The sequence below is a fragment of the Aegilops tauschii genome, chromosome 2 (genome assembly GCF_002575655.3).
Source record: "Aegilops tauschii subsp. strangulata cultivar AL8/78 chromosome 2, Aet v6.0, whole genome shotgun sequence".
NCBI lineage: Eukaryota > Viridiplantae > Streptophyta > Magnoliopsida > Poales > Poaceae > Aegilops > Aegilops tauschii.
In genome coordinates this window covers 320776856-320796956 of record NC_053036.3, presented here as the reverse complement: position 1 = coordinate 320796956, position 20101 = coordinate 320776856, and the positions used below count along the sequence as shown (strand labels likewise).

General features: G+C 46.5%; 1 protein-coding gene across 1 annotated transcript; it reads left to right on the top strand.

The window, feature by feature from the left end:
- The first annotated feature begins 13248 nt into the window (after positions 1 to 13248).
- On the top strand, positions 13249 to 19836 carry LOC109769281 (peroxidase 51). The gene is made up of 4 exons (XM_020328031.4): positions 13249 to 13670; positions 13762 to 13962; positions 14062 to 14227; positions 19247 to 19836. The coding sequence occupies exons 1-4, from the start codon at positions 13461 to 13463 to the stop codon at positions 19639 to 19641; spliced, it is 972 nt and encodes a 323-aa protein (XP_020183620.1). The 5' UTR covers positions 13249 to 13460; the 3' UTR covers positions 19642 to 19836.
- Positions 19837 to 20101: the final 265 nt, after the last annotated feature.

Below are 20101 nucleotides of genomic sequence, written 5' to 3'. Positions count from 1 at the left end.
AGAGTATCAATACTTATTCAACTTCAAAAATTATGAAAAAATTACCACATTGTAGAAAATTTATTAGAGCTCATTATGCAAAAAGTTTGAACATTTTATCACATTCTGACTTTCCTCGGGAATTTTGGCAACACCGATAAACTTTCTGGTTTCAAACAGCAACATGTATACTTGCAAGATAAGCATGGCAAAGGCTATCAATGCCACTTTTATTGAAATAAAAGATGAAAAACATTATTCTAATCAGCAAGAAAATCCTAACAAAATAAATTGACGCTCCAAGCAAAACACATATCATGTGACGAATGAAAACATAGCTCCGAGTGAGGTTACTGATAATGTTGGAGACGAAAGAGGGGATGCCTTCCGAGGCATCCCCAAGCTTAGTTGCTTGGATATTCCTTGGATATTAACTTGGGGTGCCTTGTGTTGGGGATCGTAGCAGAAATTTAAAATTTTCTATGCATCACCAAGATCAATCTATGGAGTCATCTAGCAACGAGAGAGATGAGTGCATCTACATACCCTTGTAGATCGCGAGCGGAAGCGTTCAAGTCAACGGGGTTGATGGAGTCGTACTCGTCGTGATCCAAATCACCGATGACCGAGCGCCGAACGGACGGCACCTCCGCGTTCAACACACGTATGGAGCAGCGACGTCTCCTCCTTCTTGATCCAGCAAGGGGGAAGGAGAGGTTGATGGAGATCCAGCAGCACGACGGCGTGGTGGTGGAAGTAGCGGGGATCTCGGCAGGGCTTCGACAAGCACAGCGAGAGGGAGAGGTGTCACGGGAGGGAGAGGGAGGCGCCAGGGGCTGTGGTGCGGCTGCCCTCCCTCCCCCACTATATATAGGGCCCCTGGGGGGCGCCGGCCCTGGGAGATGCAATCTCCAGGGGGGCGGCGGCCAAGGGGGTGGCTTCCCCCCCCCCAAGCCAAGTGGGGGGCGCCCCCACCCCTAGGGTTTCCAACCCTAGGCGCAGGGGGAGGCCCAAGGGGGGGCGCACCAGCCCACCAGGGGCTGGTTCCCCTCCCACTTCAGCCCATGGGGCCCTCCGGGATAGGTGGCCCCACCCGGTGGACCCCCGGGACCCTTCCGGTGGTCCCGGTACAATACCGGTAACCCCCGAAACTTTCCCGGTGGCCGAAACTGGACTTCCTATATATAATTCTTCACCTCCGGACCATTCCGGAACTCCTCGTGACATCCGGGATCTCATCCGGGACTCCGAACAACTTTCGGGTTACCGCATACTAATATCTCTACAACCCTAGCGTCATCGAACCTTAAGTGTGTAGACCCTACGGGTTCGGGAGACATGCAGACATGACCGAGACGACTCTCCGGTCAATAACCAACAGCGGGATCTGGATACCCATGTTGGCTCCCACATGTTCCACGATGATCTCATCGGATGAACCACGATGTCAAGGATTCAATCAATCCCGTATACAATTCCCTTTGTCAATCGGTACGTTACTTGCCCGAGATTCGATCGTCGGTATCCCAATACCTTGTTCAATCTCGTTACCGACAAGTCACTTTACTCGTACCGTAATGCATGATCCCGTGACCAACCACTTGGTCACTTTGAGCTCATTATGATGATGCATTACTGAGTGGGCCCAGAGATACCTCTCCGTCATACGGAGTGACAAATCCCAGTCTTGATCCGTGTCAACCCAACAGACACTTTCAGAGATACCTGTAGTGTACCTTTATAGTCACCCAGTTACGTTGTGACGTTTGGTACACCCAAAGCACTCCTACGGCATCCGGGAGTTACACAATCTCATGGTTTAAGGAAATGATACTTGACATTGGAAAAGCTCTAGCAAACGAACTACACGATCTTTGTGCTCTGCTTAGGATTGGGTCTTGTCCATCACATCATTCTCCTAATGATGTGATCCCGTTATCAATGACATCCAATGTCCATAGTCAGGAAACCATGACTATCTGTTGATCAATGAGCTAGTCAATTAGAGGCTCACTAGGGACATGTTGTGGTCTATGTATTCACACATGTATTACGATTTCCGGGTAACACAATTATAGCATGAACAATAGACAATTATCATGAACAAGGAAATATAATAATAACCATTTTATTATTGCCTCTAGGGCATATTTCCAACAGTCTCCCACTTGCCCTAGAGTCTAATCTAGTTACATTGTGATGAATCGAACACCCATAGAGTTCTGGTGTTGATCATGTTTTGCTCTAGGGAGAGGTTTAGTCAACGGATCTGCTACATTCAGGTCCGTATGTACTTTACAAATATCTATGTCTCCATTTTGAACACTTTCACGGATGGAGTTGAAGCGACGCTTGATATGCCTGGTCTTCCTGTGAAACCTGGGCTCCTTGGCAAGGGCAATAGCTCCAGTGTTGTCACAGAAGAGATTCATCGGGCCCGACGCATTGGGAATCACCCCTAGGTCAGTAATGAACTCCTTCATCCAGATTGCTTCTTGCGCTGTCTCTGAGGCCGCCATGTACTCTGCTTCACATGTAGATCCCGCCACGACGCTTTGCTTGCAACTGCACCAGCTTACTGCCCCTCCATTCAAAATATACACGTATCCGGTTTGTGACTTCGAGTCATCCGGATCTGTGTCGAAGCTAGCGTCGATGTAACCCTTTATGACGAGCTCTTCGTCACCTCCATATACGAGAAACATATCCTTAGTCCTTTTCAGGTAATTCAGGATATTCTTGACCGCTGTCCAGTGTTCCATGCCGGGATTACTTTGGTACCTTCCTACCAAACTTACGGCAAGGTTTACATCAGGTCTGGTACACAGCATGGCATACATGATAGACCCTATGGCCGAGGCATAGGGGATGACACTCATCTTTTCTCTATCTTCTGCCGTGGTCGGGCATTGAGCCGTGCTCAATTGCACACCTTGCAATACAGGCAAGAACCCCTTCTTGGACTGATCCATATTGAACTTCTTCAATATCTTGTCAAGGTACGTACTCTGTGAAAGACCAATGAGGCGTCTTGATCTATCTCTATAGATCTTGATGCCTAATATATAAGCAGCTTCTCCAAGGTCCTTCCTTGAAAAACACTTATTCAAATAGGCCTTTATACTTTCCAAGAATTCTATATCATTTCCCATCAATAGTATGTCATCCACATATAATAAGAGAAATGCTACAGAGCTCCCACTCACTTTCTTGTAAACACAGGCTTCTCCATAAGTCTGTGTAAACCCAAACGCTTTGATCATCTCATCAAATCGAATGTTCCAACTCCGAGATGCTTGCACCAGCCCATAGATGGAGCGCTGGAGCTTGCATACCTTGTTAGCATTCTTAGGATCGACGAAACCTTCTGGCTGCATCATATACAATTCTTCCTTAAGAAAGCCGTTAAGGAATGCCGTTTTGACGTCCATTTGCCATATCTCATAATCATAGAATGCGGCAATTGCTAACATGATTCGAACGGACTTCAGCTTCGCTACGGGTGAGAAAGTCTCATCGTAGTCAACCCCTTGAACTTGTCGATAGCCCTTAGCGACAAGTCGAGCCTTATAAATGGTCACATTACCATCCGCGTCTGTCTTCTTCTTAAAGATCCATTTATTTTCTATGGCTCGCCGATCATCGGGCAAGTCAGTCAAAGTCCACACTTCGTTTTCATACATGGATCCTATCTCGGATTGCATGGCTTCAAGCCATTTGTTGGAATCCGGGCCCGCCATCGCTTTTTCATAGTTCGAAGGTTCACCGTTGTCTAACAATATGATTTCCATGACAGGGTTGCCGTACCACTCTGGTGCGGAACGTGTCCTTGTGGACCTACGAAGTTCAGCAGTAACTTGATCTGAAGCTTCATGACCATCATCATTAACTTCCTCCCCAGTTGGTGCAGGCACCACAGGAACATCTTCCCGCGCTGCGCTACTTTCCGGTTCGGAAGGGGTGACTATCACCTCATCAAGTTCCACTTTCCTCCCACTCACTTCTTTCGAGAGAAACTCTTTCTCCAGAAAGGACCCGTTCTTGGCAACAAAGATTTTGCCTTTGGATCTGAGGTAGAAGGTATACCCAATGGTTTCCTTAGGGTATCCTATGAAGATGCATTTTTTCGACTTGGATTCGAGCTTTTCAGGTTGAAGTTTCTTGACATAAGCATCACATCCCCAAACTTTTAGAAACGACAGCTTAGGTTTCTTCCCAAACCATAATTCATACGGTGTCGTCTCAACGGATTTCGACGGAGCCCTATTTAAAGTGAATGCGGCAGTCTCTAAAGCATAGCCCCAAAATGAGAGCGTAGATCGGTAAGAGACATCATAGATCGCACCATATCCAATAGAGTGCGATTACGACGTTCGGACACACCATTTCGCTGAGGTGTTCCAGGCGGCGTGAGTTGTGAAACTATTCCACATTTCCTTAAGTGTGTACCCAATTCGTGACTTAAATATTCTCCCCCACGATCTGATCGTAAGAACTTTATCTTTCGGTCACGTTGATTCTCCCCCATGATCTGATCGTAAGAACTTTATCTTTCGGTCACGTTGATTCTCCACCACATTTCCTTAAGCAATAAAACATTATCAATACAGTAGAATAATCATGTGAAGACACAAAAAACAGTAGGTAAAAGTGTTGGGTTGTCTCCCAACAAGCGCTTTTCTTTAATGCCTTTTAGCTAGGCATGATGATTTCAATGATGTTCACATAAAAGATAAGAATTGAAACATAAAGAGAACATCATGGAGCATATGACTAGCACATTTAAGTCTAACCCACTTCCTATGCATAGTTATTTTGTGAGAAAACAACTTATGGGAACAAGAATCAACTAGCATAGGAAGGTAAAACAATCACAACTTCAAAACTTTCAACATAAAGAGAGGAAAATTGATATTATTGCAATTTGTAAAAGCATATGTTCCTCCCTCATAATAATTTTCAGAGACATCATGAATGAATTCAACAATATAACTATCACATAAATCACTCTTTTCATGATGCATAAGCATATAAATTTTCTTACTCTCCACATAAGCAAATTTATTCTCATTCATAGTAGTGGGAGCAAACTCAACAAAATAACTACCATGGGACTGAAAATTAAAATCATGATGATAAGTTTCATGGTTATAATTATTCAATATAGCATACATGTCATCACCATAATCATCATATATAGCAACCTTGTTGTCACAATCAATTGCAACCTCCTCCAAAATAGTGGATACATCATTAAATAAAGTCACGACCTCTCCAAATCCACTTTCATCAATATAATCATCATAAATAAGAGGCATGCAATCATCATAATAAATTTTCTCATCAAAACTTGGGGGACTAAAAATATCATATTCATCAAATATAGCATCCCCAAGCTTGTAGCTTTGCATATGATTAGCATCATGGATATTCAAAGAATTCATACCAACAACATTGCAATCATGCTCATCATTCAAATATTTTGTGCCAAACATTTTATTGACTTCTTCTTCTAACAATTGAGCACAATTTTTCGATCCATCATTTTCAAGAAAGATATTATAAAGATGATCAATAATATGATGCAACCTCAATTCCATTTTTTTGTAGTTTTCTTTTATAAACCAAACTATTGATAAAACAAGAAAATAAAAGATTCAATTGCAAGATCTAAAGATATACCTTCAAGCACTCACCTCCCCGGCAACGGCGCCAGAAAAGAGCTTGATGTCTACTACGCAACTTTATTCTTGTAGACTCGTGTTGGGCCTCCAAGCACAGAGTTTTGCAGGGCAGTAGCAATTTTCCCTCAAGTGGATGACCTAAGGTTTATCAATCCGTGGGAGGTGTAGGATGAGGATGGTCTCTCTCAAACAACCCTGCAACCAAATACAAGAAATCTCTTGTGTCCCCAACACACCCAATACAATGGCAAATTGTATAGGTGCACTAGTTCGGCGAATTGATGGTGATAAAAGTGTAATATTGATTGTAGAAATATATTTTTATAATCTGAATAAATAAAAACAGCAAGGTAACAAATAGTAAACGGGCACAAAAATGGTATTGCAATGCTTGAAAATGAGGCCTAGGGTCCGTACTTTCGCTAGTCCAATCTCTCAACAATGCTAATATAATTGGATCATATAACCACCCCTCAAAGTGCGATGAAGAATCACTCCAAAGTTCCTATCTAGCGGCGAACATAAGAATAAATTGTTTGTAGGGTACGAAACCACCTCAAAGCTATTATTTCCGTTCGATCTATTCAAGAGTCCGTAGTAAAATAACACAAAGCTATTCTTTCCGTTTGATCTATCCTAGAGTTCGTACTACAACAACACCAAAGCAAATTCATATTCATAATACTCAATCCAACACAAAGAACTTCAAAGAGTGCCCCAAGATTTCTATGGGAGAAACAAAGACAAGAACGTGCATCAACCCCTATGCATAGATTACCCCAATGTCACCTCGGGAATCCGCAAGTTGAGTGCCAAAACATATATCAAGTGAATCAATACGATACCCCATTGTCACCACAAGTATTCAATTGCAAGACATATATCAAGTGTTCTCAAATCCATAAAAGTATTCAATCCGATAACAACGAAATCTCAAAGGGAAAAACTCAATTCATCACAACAAGATAGAGAGGGAAAACACCATATGATCCGACTATATTAACAAAGCCCGCGATACATCAAGATCGTGAAATCTCAAGAACCCGAGAGAGAGAGAGAGAGATTAAACACATAGCTACTGGTACAAACCCTCAGCCCCGAGGGTGGACTACTCCCTCCTCATTGTGGTGGCCGCCGGGATGATGAAGATGGCCACCGGAGATGATTTCCCCCTCCGGTAGGGTGCCGGAAGTGGGTCTGGATTGGTTTTCGGTGGGTACAGAGGCTTGCGGCAGCGGAACTTCTTATCTAGGTTAACTTCTGATGGTTTCTCTATTTATAGGATTTTTTTGGCGTTGGTTTCACGCTAAGATGGGCCTCGAGGTGAGCACAGCCCACCGGGGCAAGCCAGGCCCACCAGGCGCGCCCTGGTGGGTTGTGCCCTCCTTGTGGCTCTTCTGGCCCTCCCACGAAGCTTCGAGGGTCTCTTTTGTTCCAAAAAATTTGTCAAAAAGTTTCAGCTCATTTGGAGAACTTTCATTTCTGCACAAAAAACAACACCACGGTAGTTCTGCTGAAAACAGCGTCAGTCCGGGTTAGTTCCATGCAAATCATACCAAAACCATATAAAATTGTTGTAAACATGGCATGAATACTTCATAAATTATGGATACGTTGGAGACGTATCAGGCCCTAAGCCGGCCCATCTTGTGACCCGTCCTTCTGGCCTTGTGTCTTAATCGTCTCGGGCCTATCCAAAGCGTGGTTTGCTGAGTCGCCAGCGGCCTAACCCGACCCTTTCAGGGCGGGTTATATCGTGGGGTTATATCCCCAACATGCTGCAATCTCTAATTAAACACGATGCTCAATGCTATATATTATTTCACAATGATGTATGGCCATCCTATGATGTTTGAGTAGATTCGTTTTGTCCTATGGGTTGATTGATGATCATGATTGGTTTGAGTTGTATGTTTTATTTTGGTGCTGTCCTATGATGCCCTCCGTGTCACGCAAGCGTGAGGCATTCCCGCTGTAGGGTGTTGCAATACGTTCATGATTATCTTATAGTGGGTGGCGAGAGTGAGGGAAGCTTATACCCAAGTAAGGCGGTTGTTGCGTATGGGAGTAAAGAGGACTTGATACTTAATGCTATGGTTAGGTTTTACCTTAATGATCTTTGGTAGTTGTGGATTCTTGCTAGAGTTCCAACCATAAGTGCATATGATCCAAGTACGGAAAGTATGTTAGCTCATGTCTCTCCCTCATATAAAATTGCAATAATGATTACCAGTCTAGTTATCGATTGCCTATGGACAAAATAACTTTCTTGTGTTAAAAAAACTTTCTACTAAACAACTAACTTTTATTATCTTGCAAAATTATTCGTAGTTTTATTCTCACTAAGTACATCTAGTTTTATCCTTGCAAAGCTATCCTGTCACCTACTCCCTCCATTCCTAAATATTTGTCTTTCTAGAGATTTCAACAAGTGACTACATACGGAGCAAAATGAGTGAATCTATACTCTAAAATATGTCTATATACATCCGTATGTGGTAGTCCATTTGAAATCTCTAAAAAGACAAATATTTAGGAACGGAGGGAGTACAAAATAGTTTCATACTTGTTCTAGGTAAAGCGAACGTTAAGTGTGCGTAGAGTTCTATCGGTGGTCGATAGACTTGAAGGGAATATAAATCCTACCTTTAGCTCCTCGTTGGGTTCAACACTCTTATTTATCAAAAAAGCTACAATTGATCCCCTATACTTGTGGGTTATCAAGACCTTTTTCTGGTGTCGTTGCCGGGGAGCAATAGCATGGGGTGAATATTCTCGTGTGTGCTTGTTTGCTTTATCACTAAGTAGATTTTATTTTCTGTTCTAAGTTGCTCTCTATGTTTAGTTATGGATATGGAACATGAAACACCAAAAAATTAGTTGTACTTGCTACTCATGGAGATGGGGAACCTCCTTAAATTCTCGATGCTCGTTATGTGGAAAATATTAAACACAATTTTGATAAATCCTAAGAAACCCCATTCAACTTGATAATGGGAGACACATTGGATCAACATGAAACTTTTGGGATTATCGCTTGACTCAAAAAGGGAAACTCTTATGGGATAAAATTGAAATGTTGCAATGGTATGCTTGGGATTTATGCTTGAGATATGATTATACTTGTTGCTCTAGGATGAAGGCTCCACACCTTCCCTTTAAATGTGAATTTAATGATAATGAAACCTTGGTTTCTTATGCTAATGGTAGATATGATTACTATGATGTGGAACAAATAGAAGAATTTGTTGCTTTTAAGGGTGCTTATGAAATTGAATCTTTGTTTGAAAACTATGAAGATTTTGATGATGTTGTTTATAGACCTGAAAATTTTGCTATACTTAAATATTGCTATGAGAATTATAAATACAATACCAATATTGATGTATTTATTGAGAAAGTCTCCACTGTCCAAGAAGAGACTAATATTTTGCAGGAAACTATGGAAGAATAAATTGATGACACCGTGAGCCCATTAGATGAAAAGGATGAGGAGGAGAGCGGAGAACAAAAGGAGGAAGAGCGGATTGATCACCCATGCCCACCTTCTAATGAGAGTAACTCTTTATCCCATACATTGTTTAATTCCCCTTCGTGCTTACCGAAGGATGAATACTATGATGATTGCTATGATCCCGTCGATTCATTTGAAATATCCTTTTTTGATGAAATTGATGCTTGCTATGCTTGTGGCCATGATGCCAACATGAATGATAATTATGGAGATGAACTTGCTATATTTCTTACGTTAAGAATGAAATTGTTGCTATTGCACCCACACATGATAGTCCTATTATCTTTTTGAATTCTCCCAACTACAATATATCGGAGAAGTTTGCACTTATTAAGGATTATATTGATGGGTTGCGTTTTACCACTACACATGATGATTTTAATGAATGTAATATGCATGTGCTTGCTGCTCCTACTTGCAATTATTATGACAGAGGAACTACATCTCAACCTCTCTATGTTTCCAACACGATAAAATTGCAAGAAACTGTTTATGCTATGTATTGGCCTTTACTTGATGTGCATGAATTGTTCTTTTATGACATGCCGATGCATAGGAATAGAGTTAGACTTTGTCATTGCATGATATATGTTGCTTTGTGCTCACTACTAAAATACAAATCATTGTTAAATAAAATTAGCTTTGATATACCTTGGGATCCGGGTGGATCAATTACTTGAGCACTTTATGCCTAGCTTCATGGCTTAAAGAAAGCGCTGCCATGGAGACAACCCGGAAGTTTTAGAGAGATCATTTACTTCTGTTGTGTGCTTTTATAAAGTTTTAAAAGAAAAAATATAAAGGGGGACTTAATTTTTTTTTCAAAAAGAGAAGCGATTGGAAGGTTATGCATTGGAGAAGTGAGGGTCGACCTTGAACACTTGTGTTCATGCTCATGGAAACAATGTAGAATTTTTCATGGAAGTTTCTCACAAAAATAATTATCCCCTTGTACAAATCCATTGTATTATAAAAGTAATATGCCAAGATTTGCCTTTAGAATGATAAGATCGCTTGTTGGTATGCGCGTTGCAAAAATAGAAACTTTGGTTGTAGTGCGTCAATTTACATTTTTTACTAGAACGTCAAAAGTTTCTGAAACTTTTAAAAAGTACTGCTATGAAAAAAAAATTGTCACAATTTTTTAGAAATTTTGGAGTTACATAAGTATGGTCAATGTTCAGATTGCTACAGATTGTCTTGTTTTGTACAGATTCTATTTTTGATGCACTGTTTTACTTGTTTTGATGGAACTATGGAGTGTATCGAGTGGTATAAGCCATGGAGAAGTTAGAACACAGTAGGGATAATGCAAAAATAAAATATGAATGGGTTTGCAACACTACTTAAATTAGTGATTTGCTTTATTATACTGATGGATATCACGAGGGTTTTGTTAAGTTTTGTGTGGATGAAGTGTTCGAAGATCGAGGAGGTCTCAATATGAGAAGGAGGAGATGCAAGAGTTCAAGCTTGGGGATGCCCAAGGCACCCCAAGTAAATATTCAAGGAGACTCAAGCGTCTAAGCTTGGGGATGCCCTGGAAGGCATCCCATCTTTCTTCAACAAGTATCGGCATGTTTCGATTTTTGTTTTGTTCACGTGATATGTGTAAATCTTGGAGCGTCATGTGCTTTTTATTTTTCTTTTAATAATGCACCATGCTGGTATGAGACAATCCTTGGTCGATTTATAGAATGCTCTTTTCACTTCACTTATATCTTTTGTGTATGGCTTTATAGAATGCTTCATGTGCTTCACTTATATCATTTGAAATTTGGATTGCCTGTTTCTCTACATATAGAAAACCGTTATTTGTAGAATACTCTTTTGCTTCACTTATATTTATTAGAGTGTGGGCAAGTCTTTTGTAGAAAGAATTAAACTCTCTTGCTTCACTTATATCTATTTAGAGAGTCAACATGAATTGGTCATTCACGTGGTTAGTCATACAATCCTACATAAAACTTGTAGATCACTGAATATGATATGTTTGATTCCTTGCAATAGTTTTACGATATAGAGATGGTAATATGTGGGAATTACTAGTGAATGATTGTGTTAAGGTTTGTGATTCCCGAAGCATGCACGTATAGTCTCTCGTTCGGCGGCTCAGCGATTAGGTGGCATCGGCGGTGTCTCGTGGCGTCGCGACGGCGGCGGGGCGGGTGCTTGTGGTGCGGCGGCTGCGGTAGGTGCGGATCGGACTTCTTCGGCCATATCTGGTGGGGCATGCTGGAGGGACAGTGGCGGCGGCTTCAGGTCCATCCTGACCAGGGGTGCGGGTCGGGGGCGTCCTGGGTTGCGAGCGACCACTCTTACCTCGGTAGATGGCTGGTAGGGTTGGCGGCGCAACAACGGTGGTCTTGGCGGACGTGCTGTCCGATTTCTTGCTGGCTCCGGTGGCGGGAAGTTGGCGAGCGGCGTGGATGGGCTTCTTGGCGAACAATCTTGGCGGTGGGAGACAGTCTTCGGGGTCTCCATGCCGGTGGACGGGCCGACGTTGGTGGCCTTGCGAGGAGATGCTTCGACCGCCGCGGTGGGGCGGCACATCGGGTGCCGGTGGGGAGGTTCGTGGGAGAGATGGGCGGCGCCGACACTAGGGCTGCTCGTCGCCGGCACAGGACGTGCCGGTCGTGGATGCGTCCGCTCCCCCTTCTCCCCATTCCCTGTTCGTTTGTGTGCAGCGGCAACTCCGGCGAAGCTCAAGGCGGGACGTGGGTTGTGGTTTCGTTGGTTGTGGGCATCCCTTCGGATTAAAGCTGGTCGCTTTGCTGGTCTTGGGGATGTTCGCATGTCAGGCGGCGGCCCGGGCAGTGGGAGGCGTGGCGTTCGTGGGCGGAACTTGCGTCTCAGGTGCGGGCGGGCAGCCTTGGCCACGCGGGTGGCCTGGTTGCAGGTGGTTGGCGAAGCTAGGATGTGACGAAGGGATGTGAACGGTGGGGTATATCACCTGTCCACCTATGCTCTGGACAATGGTGGCGGCATCCATGGACGTCGTATCCTTCATGAAGGCTTCGTCACGGTGTTCCCACTCCTTTCACCTTACTCCGGGTGAAAACTTGATCTTCGGGATCGGGCAGTGGCGGCTATTTGTGGTCGTAACCTTCTGGGAGGCACCGTTTTGGAGTCCTAGCTTTGTTGTGGTCCGCCTCACCTCTCCGTTGTGGTTGCTCATGGTGGAGGTCCCTGCCGGCTTCAAGTGGTCCTCTTCGCACATCTGTAGTGGCTTGGTTGTTGGTGTCCGACACCTTTGTATCTTGCTTTGGGTGTGTGTGTCGTGTGCGGTGGTGGTGTTTGTTTCTATCGATGTCTCGGTTGTTATGTGGTGATGTTTGCTTTATAATATAAAGCGGGGGAAACCCTTTTTCATCTTATGAATTTATCCCTACATGGTTTCTCATGGAAAGTTTTTAATGAGGCAACTGTAAAACAAGCATTGTGATATATCATTTTCCTCGTATTTTCTCACTAGGTCTTTAGAAGTTTTTCATGACATATTATATATATCTCCTCATATTTTTTTCACAGGATTTTTGGAGGAGCATGTCTCAAGACGATAGGTGCTAACCGCCGCGTCTCTCCTCGCTCCCTCTCGAATGGATATGTCCATTCGTTCACGTCCCTTGAGGGGTATGTAATGTACAAACATCATCAATAATGAAATAGACAGAGATTCATTTGTCTTCCTTGTTTCGTATCAGAAATTACGCGCTTGGAAAACCCCGTCCACTTACGGCATGCACTACGTAGCGATGAAACCAACTACCTTCGACACGGTCAGACTTTCTGCTCGCCCTGTCTCCAGAGCAGAGCAGAGCTGATCGAGTACTCGACTGTTTTCCGTGATGGAAATGGAAATACGGAAAATATATTAACATAATGGAAATACAAGTGTTGCAACCTTTCTAAAGCACTCGAGTACCCTGTGTAGCGCAGATTTTGAGGCTAGCTTAATTTTGTGGGCATCGGAATATTGAAGAGTAGCATCGTTTTCAGATCACTGTCACGAAGGCAACGGACACTCGCTGCCTGCACTGCACGCCGATGAGCGTAATCGATGGAGAGACCACCGCCGATGGATTCATTAGTGGCCCTCTCTGTGTGACCTTATCCTTCGGTGCCCCTACCACAAACCCAAACTTGCCGTCGTCGCGTCGCCTTGCGCTCCACCAAGACAAACCCAACACACGGCGCCGCCCCACTGCGTGTACGTCTGCGTCCGCATATATTTGTGGGGACGGCGAACACGCGCTATCTACCGAGCTAGGACGGCAGGCGACATGAGTCCGGCCGTGGCGGCGCTCCTGGCGGTGGCGGTGCTGGCCGCGAGCGCCAACGTGTGCGCGGCGCAGCTCCGGCGGGACCATTACGCCGGCGTGTGCCCCGACGTGGAAGCCATCGTCCGGGGCGCCGTCGCCAAGAAGTTCCAGCAGACCTTCATCACCGTCGGCGCCACCGTGCACCTCTTCTTCCACGACTGCTTCGTCGAGGTAACAGGCAAACATGCACCCTACGTACGTGTGCATGAAGAACCATTCCGCCACCGCCATACGCTACGCTTCAACGTTTGTGTGCATGTAGGGGTGCGACGCGTCGGTGCTGATCGCGTCCACGGCCAACAACACGGCGGAGAAGGACAGCACTGCCAACCTGTCGCTGGCCGGCGACGGCTTCGACACGGTGATCAAGGCCAAGGCGGCCGTCGACGCCGTGCCACAGTGCCGGAACCGGGTCTCCTGCGCCGACATACTAGTCATGGCCACCAGGGACGCCATTGCACTGGTAACAAGTTGATGCATCCATCTCATCCGGCTGACTCTCGTACGTACGCACGCAAGTAGTTATAATTAGTTAACGCAAGACACGTACGGTTTGGCGCAGGCCGGCGGGCCGTCGTACGCGGTGGAGCTGGGGCGGCTGGACGGGCTGAGCTCGACGGCGAGCAGCGTCCCTGGCAAGCTGGCCCCGCCGACGTCCAGCCTCGATCAGCTCACGGCGCTCTTCGCCACCAACGGGCTCTCGCAGACCGACATGATCGCCCTCTCCGGTACGTACGTAATTAAGTCCAGTAATATAATGATACTTCGAAAAAAATATTATAAGGCGGCAAATTACGCGTTGCTGATCGTGTACGTACGGGCTCTGTGTACGTTTGCTTTGCTTGCACATTGAAATCAAAAGTTAGGATAGGGACACTGATGACGGTGAAAGCTAGGTAAACCAGGCTTGCACACATTCCAAATCGGACATACCATGTTTACCTGCCTTGTTTGGAGTGTGCAAAGCCGCCAAACTCCAGTCCAGCCTCATCAATGGAGAAGACGTCGAATGCGACGAGACAAAACTACGTGCCGGGCTGCCGGCCCATGACCCTTTGTCCTACAATGACATCTTTGACGGATCAATCCCTCCAAGAAAATATATATTCTTCGATGGATCATCAACTCAGGCCCTGTTCGGCAGCTCTCTGGTGGTTTCTGTTTATGCGCCGAGATGGCGATCTCGGGAACAATGCGAGTGGCTGCTCTATGAGGTGGGGCTCTATCTCGACATTGGTTGAGTGGCATCCTTGTCCCGCTTGGGCGGTGGGGGTGTCGGCTCGGTCGATGCGCCCCAAAGGGGGCGGTCTGACTTTATGTCGGGGCGGCGGCCCCAGATATGGTGCGGCGTTCGTGGTCTGCGAGCGGTTGCCCTGAGCAGCATGGGCTGCGGGCAGCTGGGCTGTGCGGCGTTGCTGCTCGAGGGAAGCGGTGGTATGTCGGGGCAGCGGCCTCGGAAGGCGGTGCCGGTGGAGTGCGTTGTGCGTGACGGAGCGGTGGATGTCGGGGCGGCGGCCCCGAGAGGATCTCTGTGGCGACCAAGCTTCTGTGGCAACGATGATGGTGGGAGCGATGTCGGCAACGTGGCAATGGTTGCGGTAGTCGGCTCTTCTCCGGCGTGTTCGCGGTATTGCCTCGGTTTGTTTGTTACTGTGGAGTCGAAGCTGCGGCGGCAGGGCCCTGTGGTATACGATGACTGGCTACAAATGGCCCGTTCGGCAATCTTCCGTGGCACCAGCTTTCGCCTGGTTTTGTTCTTCTAAGTTCTCCGTCAGAGTCGGAGCTGCGTTGTCTGGCTGCAGGTCGACATGTTGTCAATGAGGGTGGGCTTTGCCCTGTGTGTGTCAATTTTTGGAGTGGGCTTGGCCCTTATTGTTTTGGTTTTTGCCCTGTTCTCCGTAATTAACTTGGAAATTCTTTTCTGCTTAATTAATAGATGAGGCAATCTTTGTCTTCATTTCGAAAAAATTGCTTGCCTATGATACAACTTCTTGACATGCAATCGCTTATAGAATCTCTAGGTCATCAACCCATTTTTGCAAAGAGAGCCTTGGCTCAGTGGTTGGGCATGCGGTTGTGCAGCCTAGCGACCCGAGTTCAATTCCTAGAATTGACAGGCGATGCACAGGGGTTTTCCCCTGTTTATTGAGGATCAAGCTTGGTGCGTGGTGAAACCTCTCATCAAAAAATATCTTGATACTCATTTAAAAAAATTCCGAGGACCATGTTTATCTTGGTACTCATACTAAAATTGCCGTATGCATCCCTGGTTGGTGCAGAAGCCGGGTAAGTGAAATTCTCCCCCATTTTAAGGTCCCGTGATCTGTTTCGCTCGCGCTGCCTCCAGGGGGGCGGCTCGGGCGAACCCTAGCCGCCGCCGCCCCCGACCCCCCATCCACCTGCTTCTCCCGCTGCCGCCGGAGGAAGCCGGCGAGTGAAGCTCGTCCGGCGGACGGCGGTGGCGGGCTCGCCTCCTTTTCTCCTCGAGGGGGCCTCTGGCTGGCGCGCAGCGGTGCCCCTGGGCGCCATGCGGGGCGGCGGAGTTCGGATGCTGGGGCGGCGGCCCCAGGGGTTCTTGGCGGGGTTGTGCAACCACGGCTGCGTGGGCAACGTGGGTGGCCGGCCGTGGCTTCCGGTGGCGGCGGATCTGGAGTTCCCCTGTCCAGATCTGTTTGTTGCGGAGGTGTTGGACCGGGCGCCGGCCGGCGGCCTCCAACGGCGTGGTTGGGGACGGCTTGGTGCCGGCGGCGTCCAGGGTCAGCTCTGTCCGGCAGCCGGCGGGGCTGGTCGTGGCGGCGCATCGCGGGGGCCAAGGATCCACCTCGGGCCTGGTCCTTCGCCTGGATCAGGGGCCGCGGGGGGCTTCCTCGGGCGCGGCGGCGGAGCGCGGCGACCGGCGCGTCGGATCTGAGGCGGCGGCCTCGCTGGTGCGGACGGCGCTCCTCTGGCGGCAGGGAGTGCTCGTCGGTGAGGTAGGCCGGATCCCCTCGGCTACGTGGGCAGCGAGGTCCCGGTGGGCGCTGGTCATGGCGTGGGGAGGTCCCGGGCTCCCCTCGTCGGATCGGAGGCGATCTGGTCCGCTCGTGATGCATGACCTCCGGCCGGCCTGGATCTCCGGCGTGCACGCGCCTGCTGATGTTGTGGCTGGTTTGGAGGTGGCGGCAGGGTGCTTGGCCGGGGGAAACCCTTGGCCGCCGGTGGCGGTCACAGCGTCGATGGCGTCCCGGACGCCATTCCCTCCTTGGTGGCGGCGCCGAGGCTAAACCTCCCCTGCCTCCCCCCTCCCCCTGCGCCCGGGTGAAAACCCTAGCCCCGGTGGCTAAGCGGCGGCGGCGCCACAGCGTCGTTACCTTCTTGAAGGCGCCGACTTGGGCATGGGGATGTTGGGTGTGCATGGCGAGCTTGTCTGGTTCCTGGTGGCGGCCCATCTTTTCTGGCCGTTTCTCCGATGGCGACCTCGCCCTTCCTCACCTTGTACTTGCCGTGGTGGAGCGGTACTTCATCTCACTCATTGATGGCGGCGGAGATCGGTGGCATGGCGCCGTGGAGGCTCGGTGTCCGATGCGCGGAGATGGACTCACGCAGGAGGAGGTAGATGTATGGCGTCATGGTGACGTCGATGGCAGTAGTGGCCTTCACAAGGTAGAAGATTCAATATAATCTGAAGACGGACCTGTGGAAGATGGCGCCGACGACGTAAGAGCGCGTCTGACCGGATTGTGCCCCAGACCCGGTATGTGGCTCGGCTGGGGCTTCCGGCTTTTGATGTTAGGTTTAGGTGAGTGGTTTGGGTAGTGGCCCAGCTAGCATCCCTACATCATATGGATAAGAGGAGCGGCATATGTTGCCAAGATGATAGTTTCAGGTATATTGTTTGTAATACTTTGTAAGGTCCTCAAGAATAATTAATAAAGTGGCCGTATGCATCTCCCAGATGCAGAGGCCGGGGGTCATCCTCCTTTTCTAAAAAAAATCAACCCTTTGGAAACACCATAGCCAATGCTACTAGGTAGTCCTGCCTGCTCATCCCAGGGGATAGTAGCAGCTACACCCCATCCTTTGACTCTTTCATACGACTTCATCAATATTACTCCCTCCGTTCTTAAATATAAGTCTTTGTAGAAATTTCACTGGATAGACTACATACAGAGCAAAATGAATGAATTTATACTTAAAATGCATCTATATACATTCGTATGTAGTTCATAATGAAATCTCTACAATGACTTATATTTAGGAACGGAGGGAGTAACATGCATGTCCCGTTGGGGAGGTGATGGATGGATTACGCATGTGCATCAACGGTCCGACACGAAGGCCCGACCCAAAGCACGACGATCGGGCTAAGGCTCTACTTTACAGCCCGAAGGCGCCGCCCCGAAAGAAAAAAAAACATAACAACTAAAAATAGGAGTTGAACAGAGATAAAAATGCATTTCTCTATTCTTAAGATAATTTTTAAAATAAGAAAACGCCACCTTTTGTCTTTTAGGGCCGGGTCATGCCCGAGCTTGTGATTTCAGGGTCAGGTGTTTATACCCGGTCCATTTAGCTTCATCTTCCACATAATACCGTGATGAATGGTGATGTTAGACGTAGTTCTCTTTGAGCTCACTTGCCATTTTCTCATTTTACTTCCTAGTTTTGATAACATTGGTTGACTAAGAAATAGTTAAGGTTGCATTTGCATGACGATGGATTATGGTTTCTCCTAAACTATTAAATTGCATTTATTATTTTTAGACACACTTGACCCCTCAAGCTCCCATGTCCTAGAGCAGTTTAACGTGCGTTAATGCGAGACTTACTTTTGCAATAAAAAATATATACAAATATTGGATATGTAGGTTTGTCGAAATACCGGATATGTAGGATACTGCACGAGACTTGTGTGCATAAAGTTTGGTACAACAATCTAATCATTTATGCTTCAGTTATGTAAAACAAAGTATAGCATGCTTACTTATATTTTTGCACATAGTCAAGTTTTGCAACGAAAATTAAACACATATACTTCATCCCATACATACTTATGTACATACACGCATACATATATACATGTATTCATTCTATTTTCTGAATCCTTGTAGTAGGTACATTTTTTGTCCATTCAAAATCATCGAAAAGTAAAATATTCCTAGATATGATAGCTTATGGGGTTACATGCGCTCAATATAAGTCTCGGAAAAATGTGAGCCAAGTGTATATAGAGGGGAAAGTGTATATTATCCTTGTGGAGATTTTGTTTGTCAAAACAATTGGTGTCTATTTTATCGATTGGCTGACCAACTTTTCTTCCACTCTTGTGCTTATCCTCTAGGTATTATTATTATTATTATTATTATTATTATTATTGAATTGATATTTTCGACAACCACAAACTAAGCTCGTGCTCGATTGGATTGCATAAAATCAGGCTTCACATATAAGTTTAGAGTACAAAAATACATGATCTACTTTACTCTTTTTTTTCAAGATCCCATGTCTACTATTACTGGTACTCGTTTAGTTGCATGTTGGTTATGAAAGATTTTTCTTCCAACTAATTAAAGATTTCTTCACGAGCTCTCATTCACCTTCTTAGAAGCAAAGACATGCCAGGTTTCATGTAGAGTACATTATTTAATCTTAACCGTTGAGCTATCACATGGTGTCATGACACGGACGTATCCAAATACTTTTCCTGGAAAAGGGACATATCCAAATTCTGATGTTATCCTTTCTTTTTTGACCTGCGGTGCATGAAGGAGGGCACACGGTGGGGCTGGCTCACTGCAGCACGTTCGCCGGGCGGCTGCGGCCGACAGCCGACCCGACGCTGAGCCCGCGGTTCGCAGCCCAGCTGCAGGCGTGGTGCCCACCCAACGTGGACCCACGGACCGCCGTGCCCATGGACACTGTGACGCCGCGGGCATTTGACAACCAGTACTTCAAGAATCTTCAAGGGGGAATGGGCCTACTGAGCTCCGACCAGCTGCTGTTCACCGACCCGAGGTCCAGGCCCACCGTCGACGCGTGGGCCCGGAGTGGTGCCGCGTTCGACCGGGCTTTCGTGACGGCCATCACAAAGCTGGGCCGCGTGGGAGTCAAGACCGATGCGTCCCAGGGGAACATACGCCACAACTGTGCAGCGTTCAACTGAATTCAACTGCTATTGCTCTGCCATTGTCCACAAAAGAATGAGTAGTATATATAAAAATTGTTGTTCAAGGGAAATTTATCCTAATTGTTTGTGATGGTGCCCGTTCAGTTGGCAATCGACAGGTTGTTCTTATATTGATTCAGTTTGGGATATGAAAGTTTCAGTCAACAGAGAGGAGAAGGTTGTTTGCACAAACTTGGTGCTAGGGCTTGTCGTGTGCCTCGCCAAAATAAAGAAGTACAACTGACTATCGTATTATTGTTTTCCTGATAAGAAAACTCAACATAACGCGCTTTGGTTGCCTGCTGTCAGTCAAGCTGATAGACTATCAGAAAAGAAAAACCCAGAAACAACCATAGAATATATATTTTTTGAAGCACTGACCGTACGTGCTGTTCTGCAGATACCGTGTCTCCCTGGATACAAAAGGAGCAGACCCAGAATAATCACTTGATCAGAG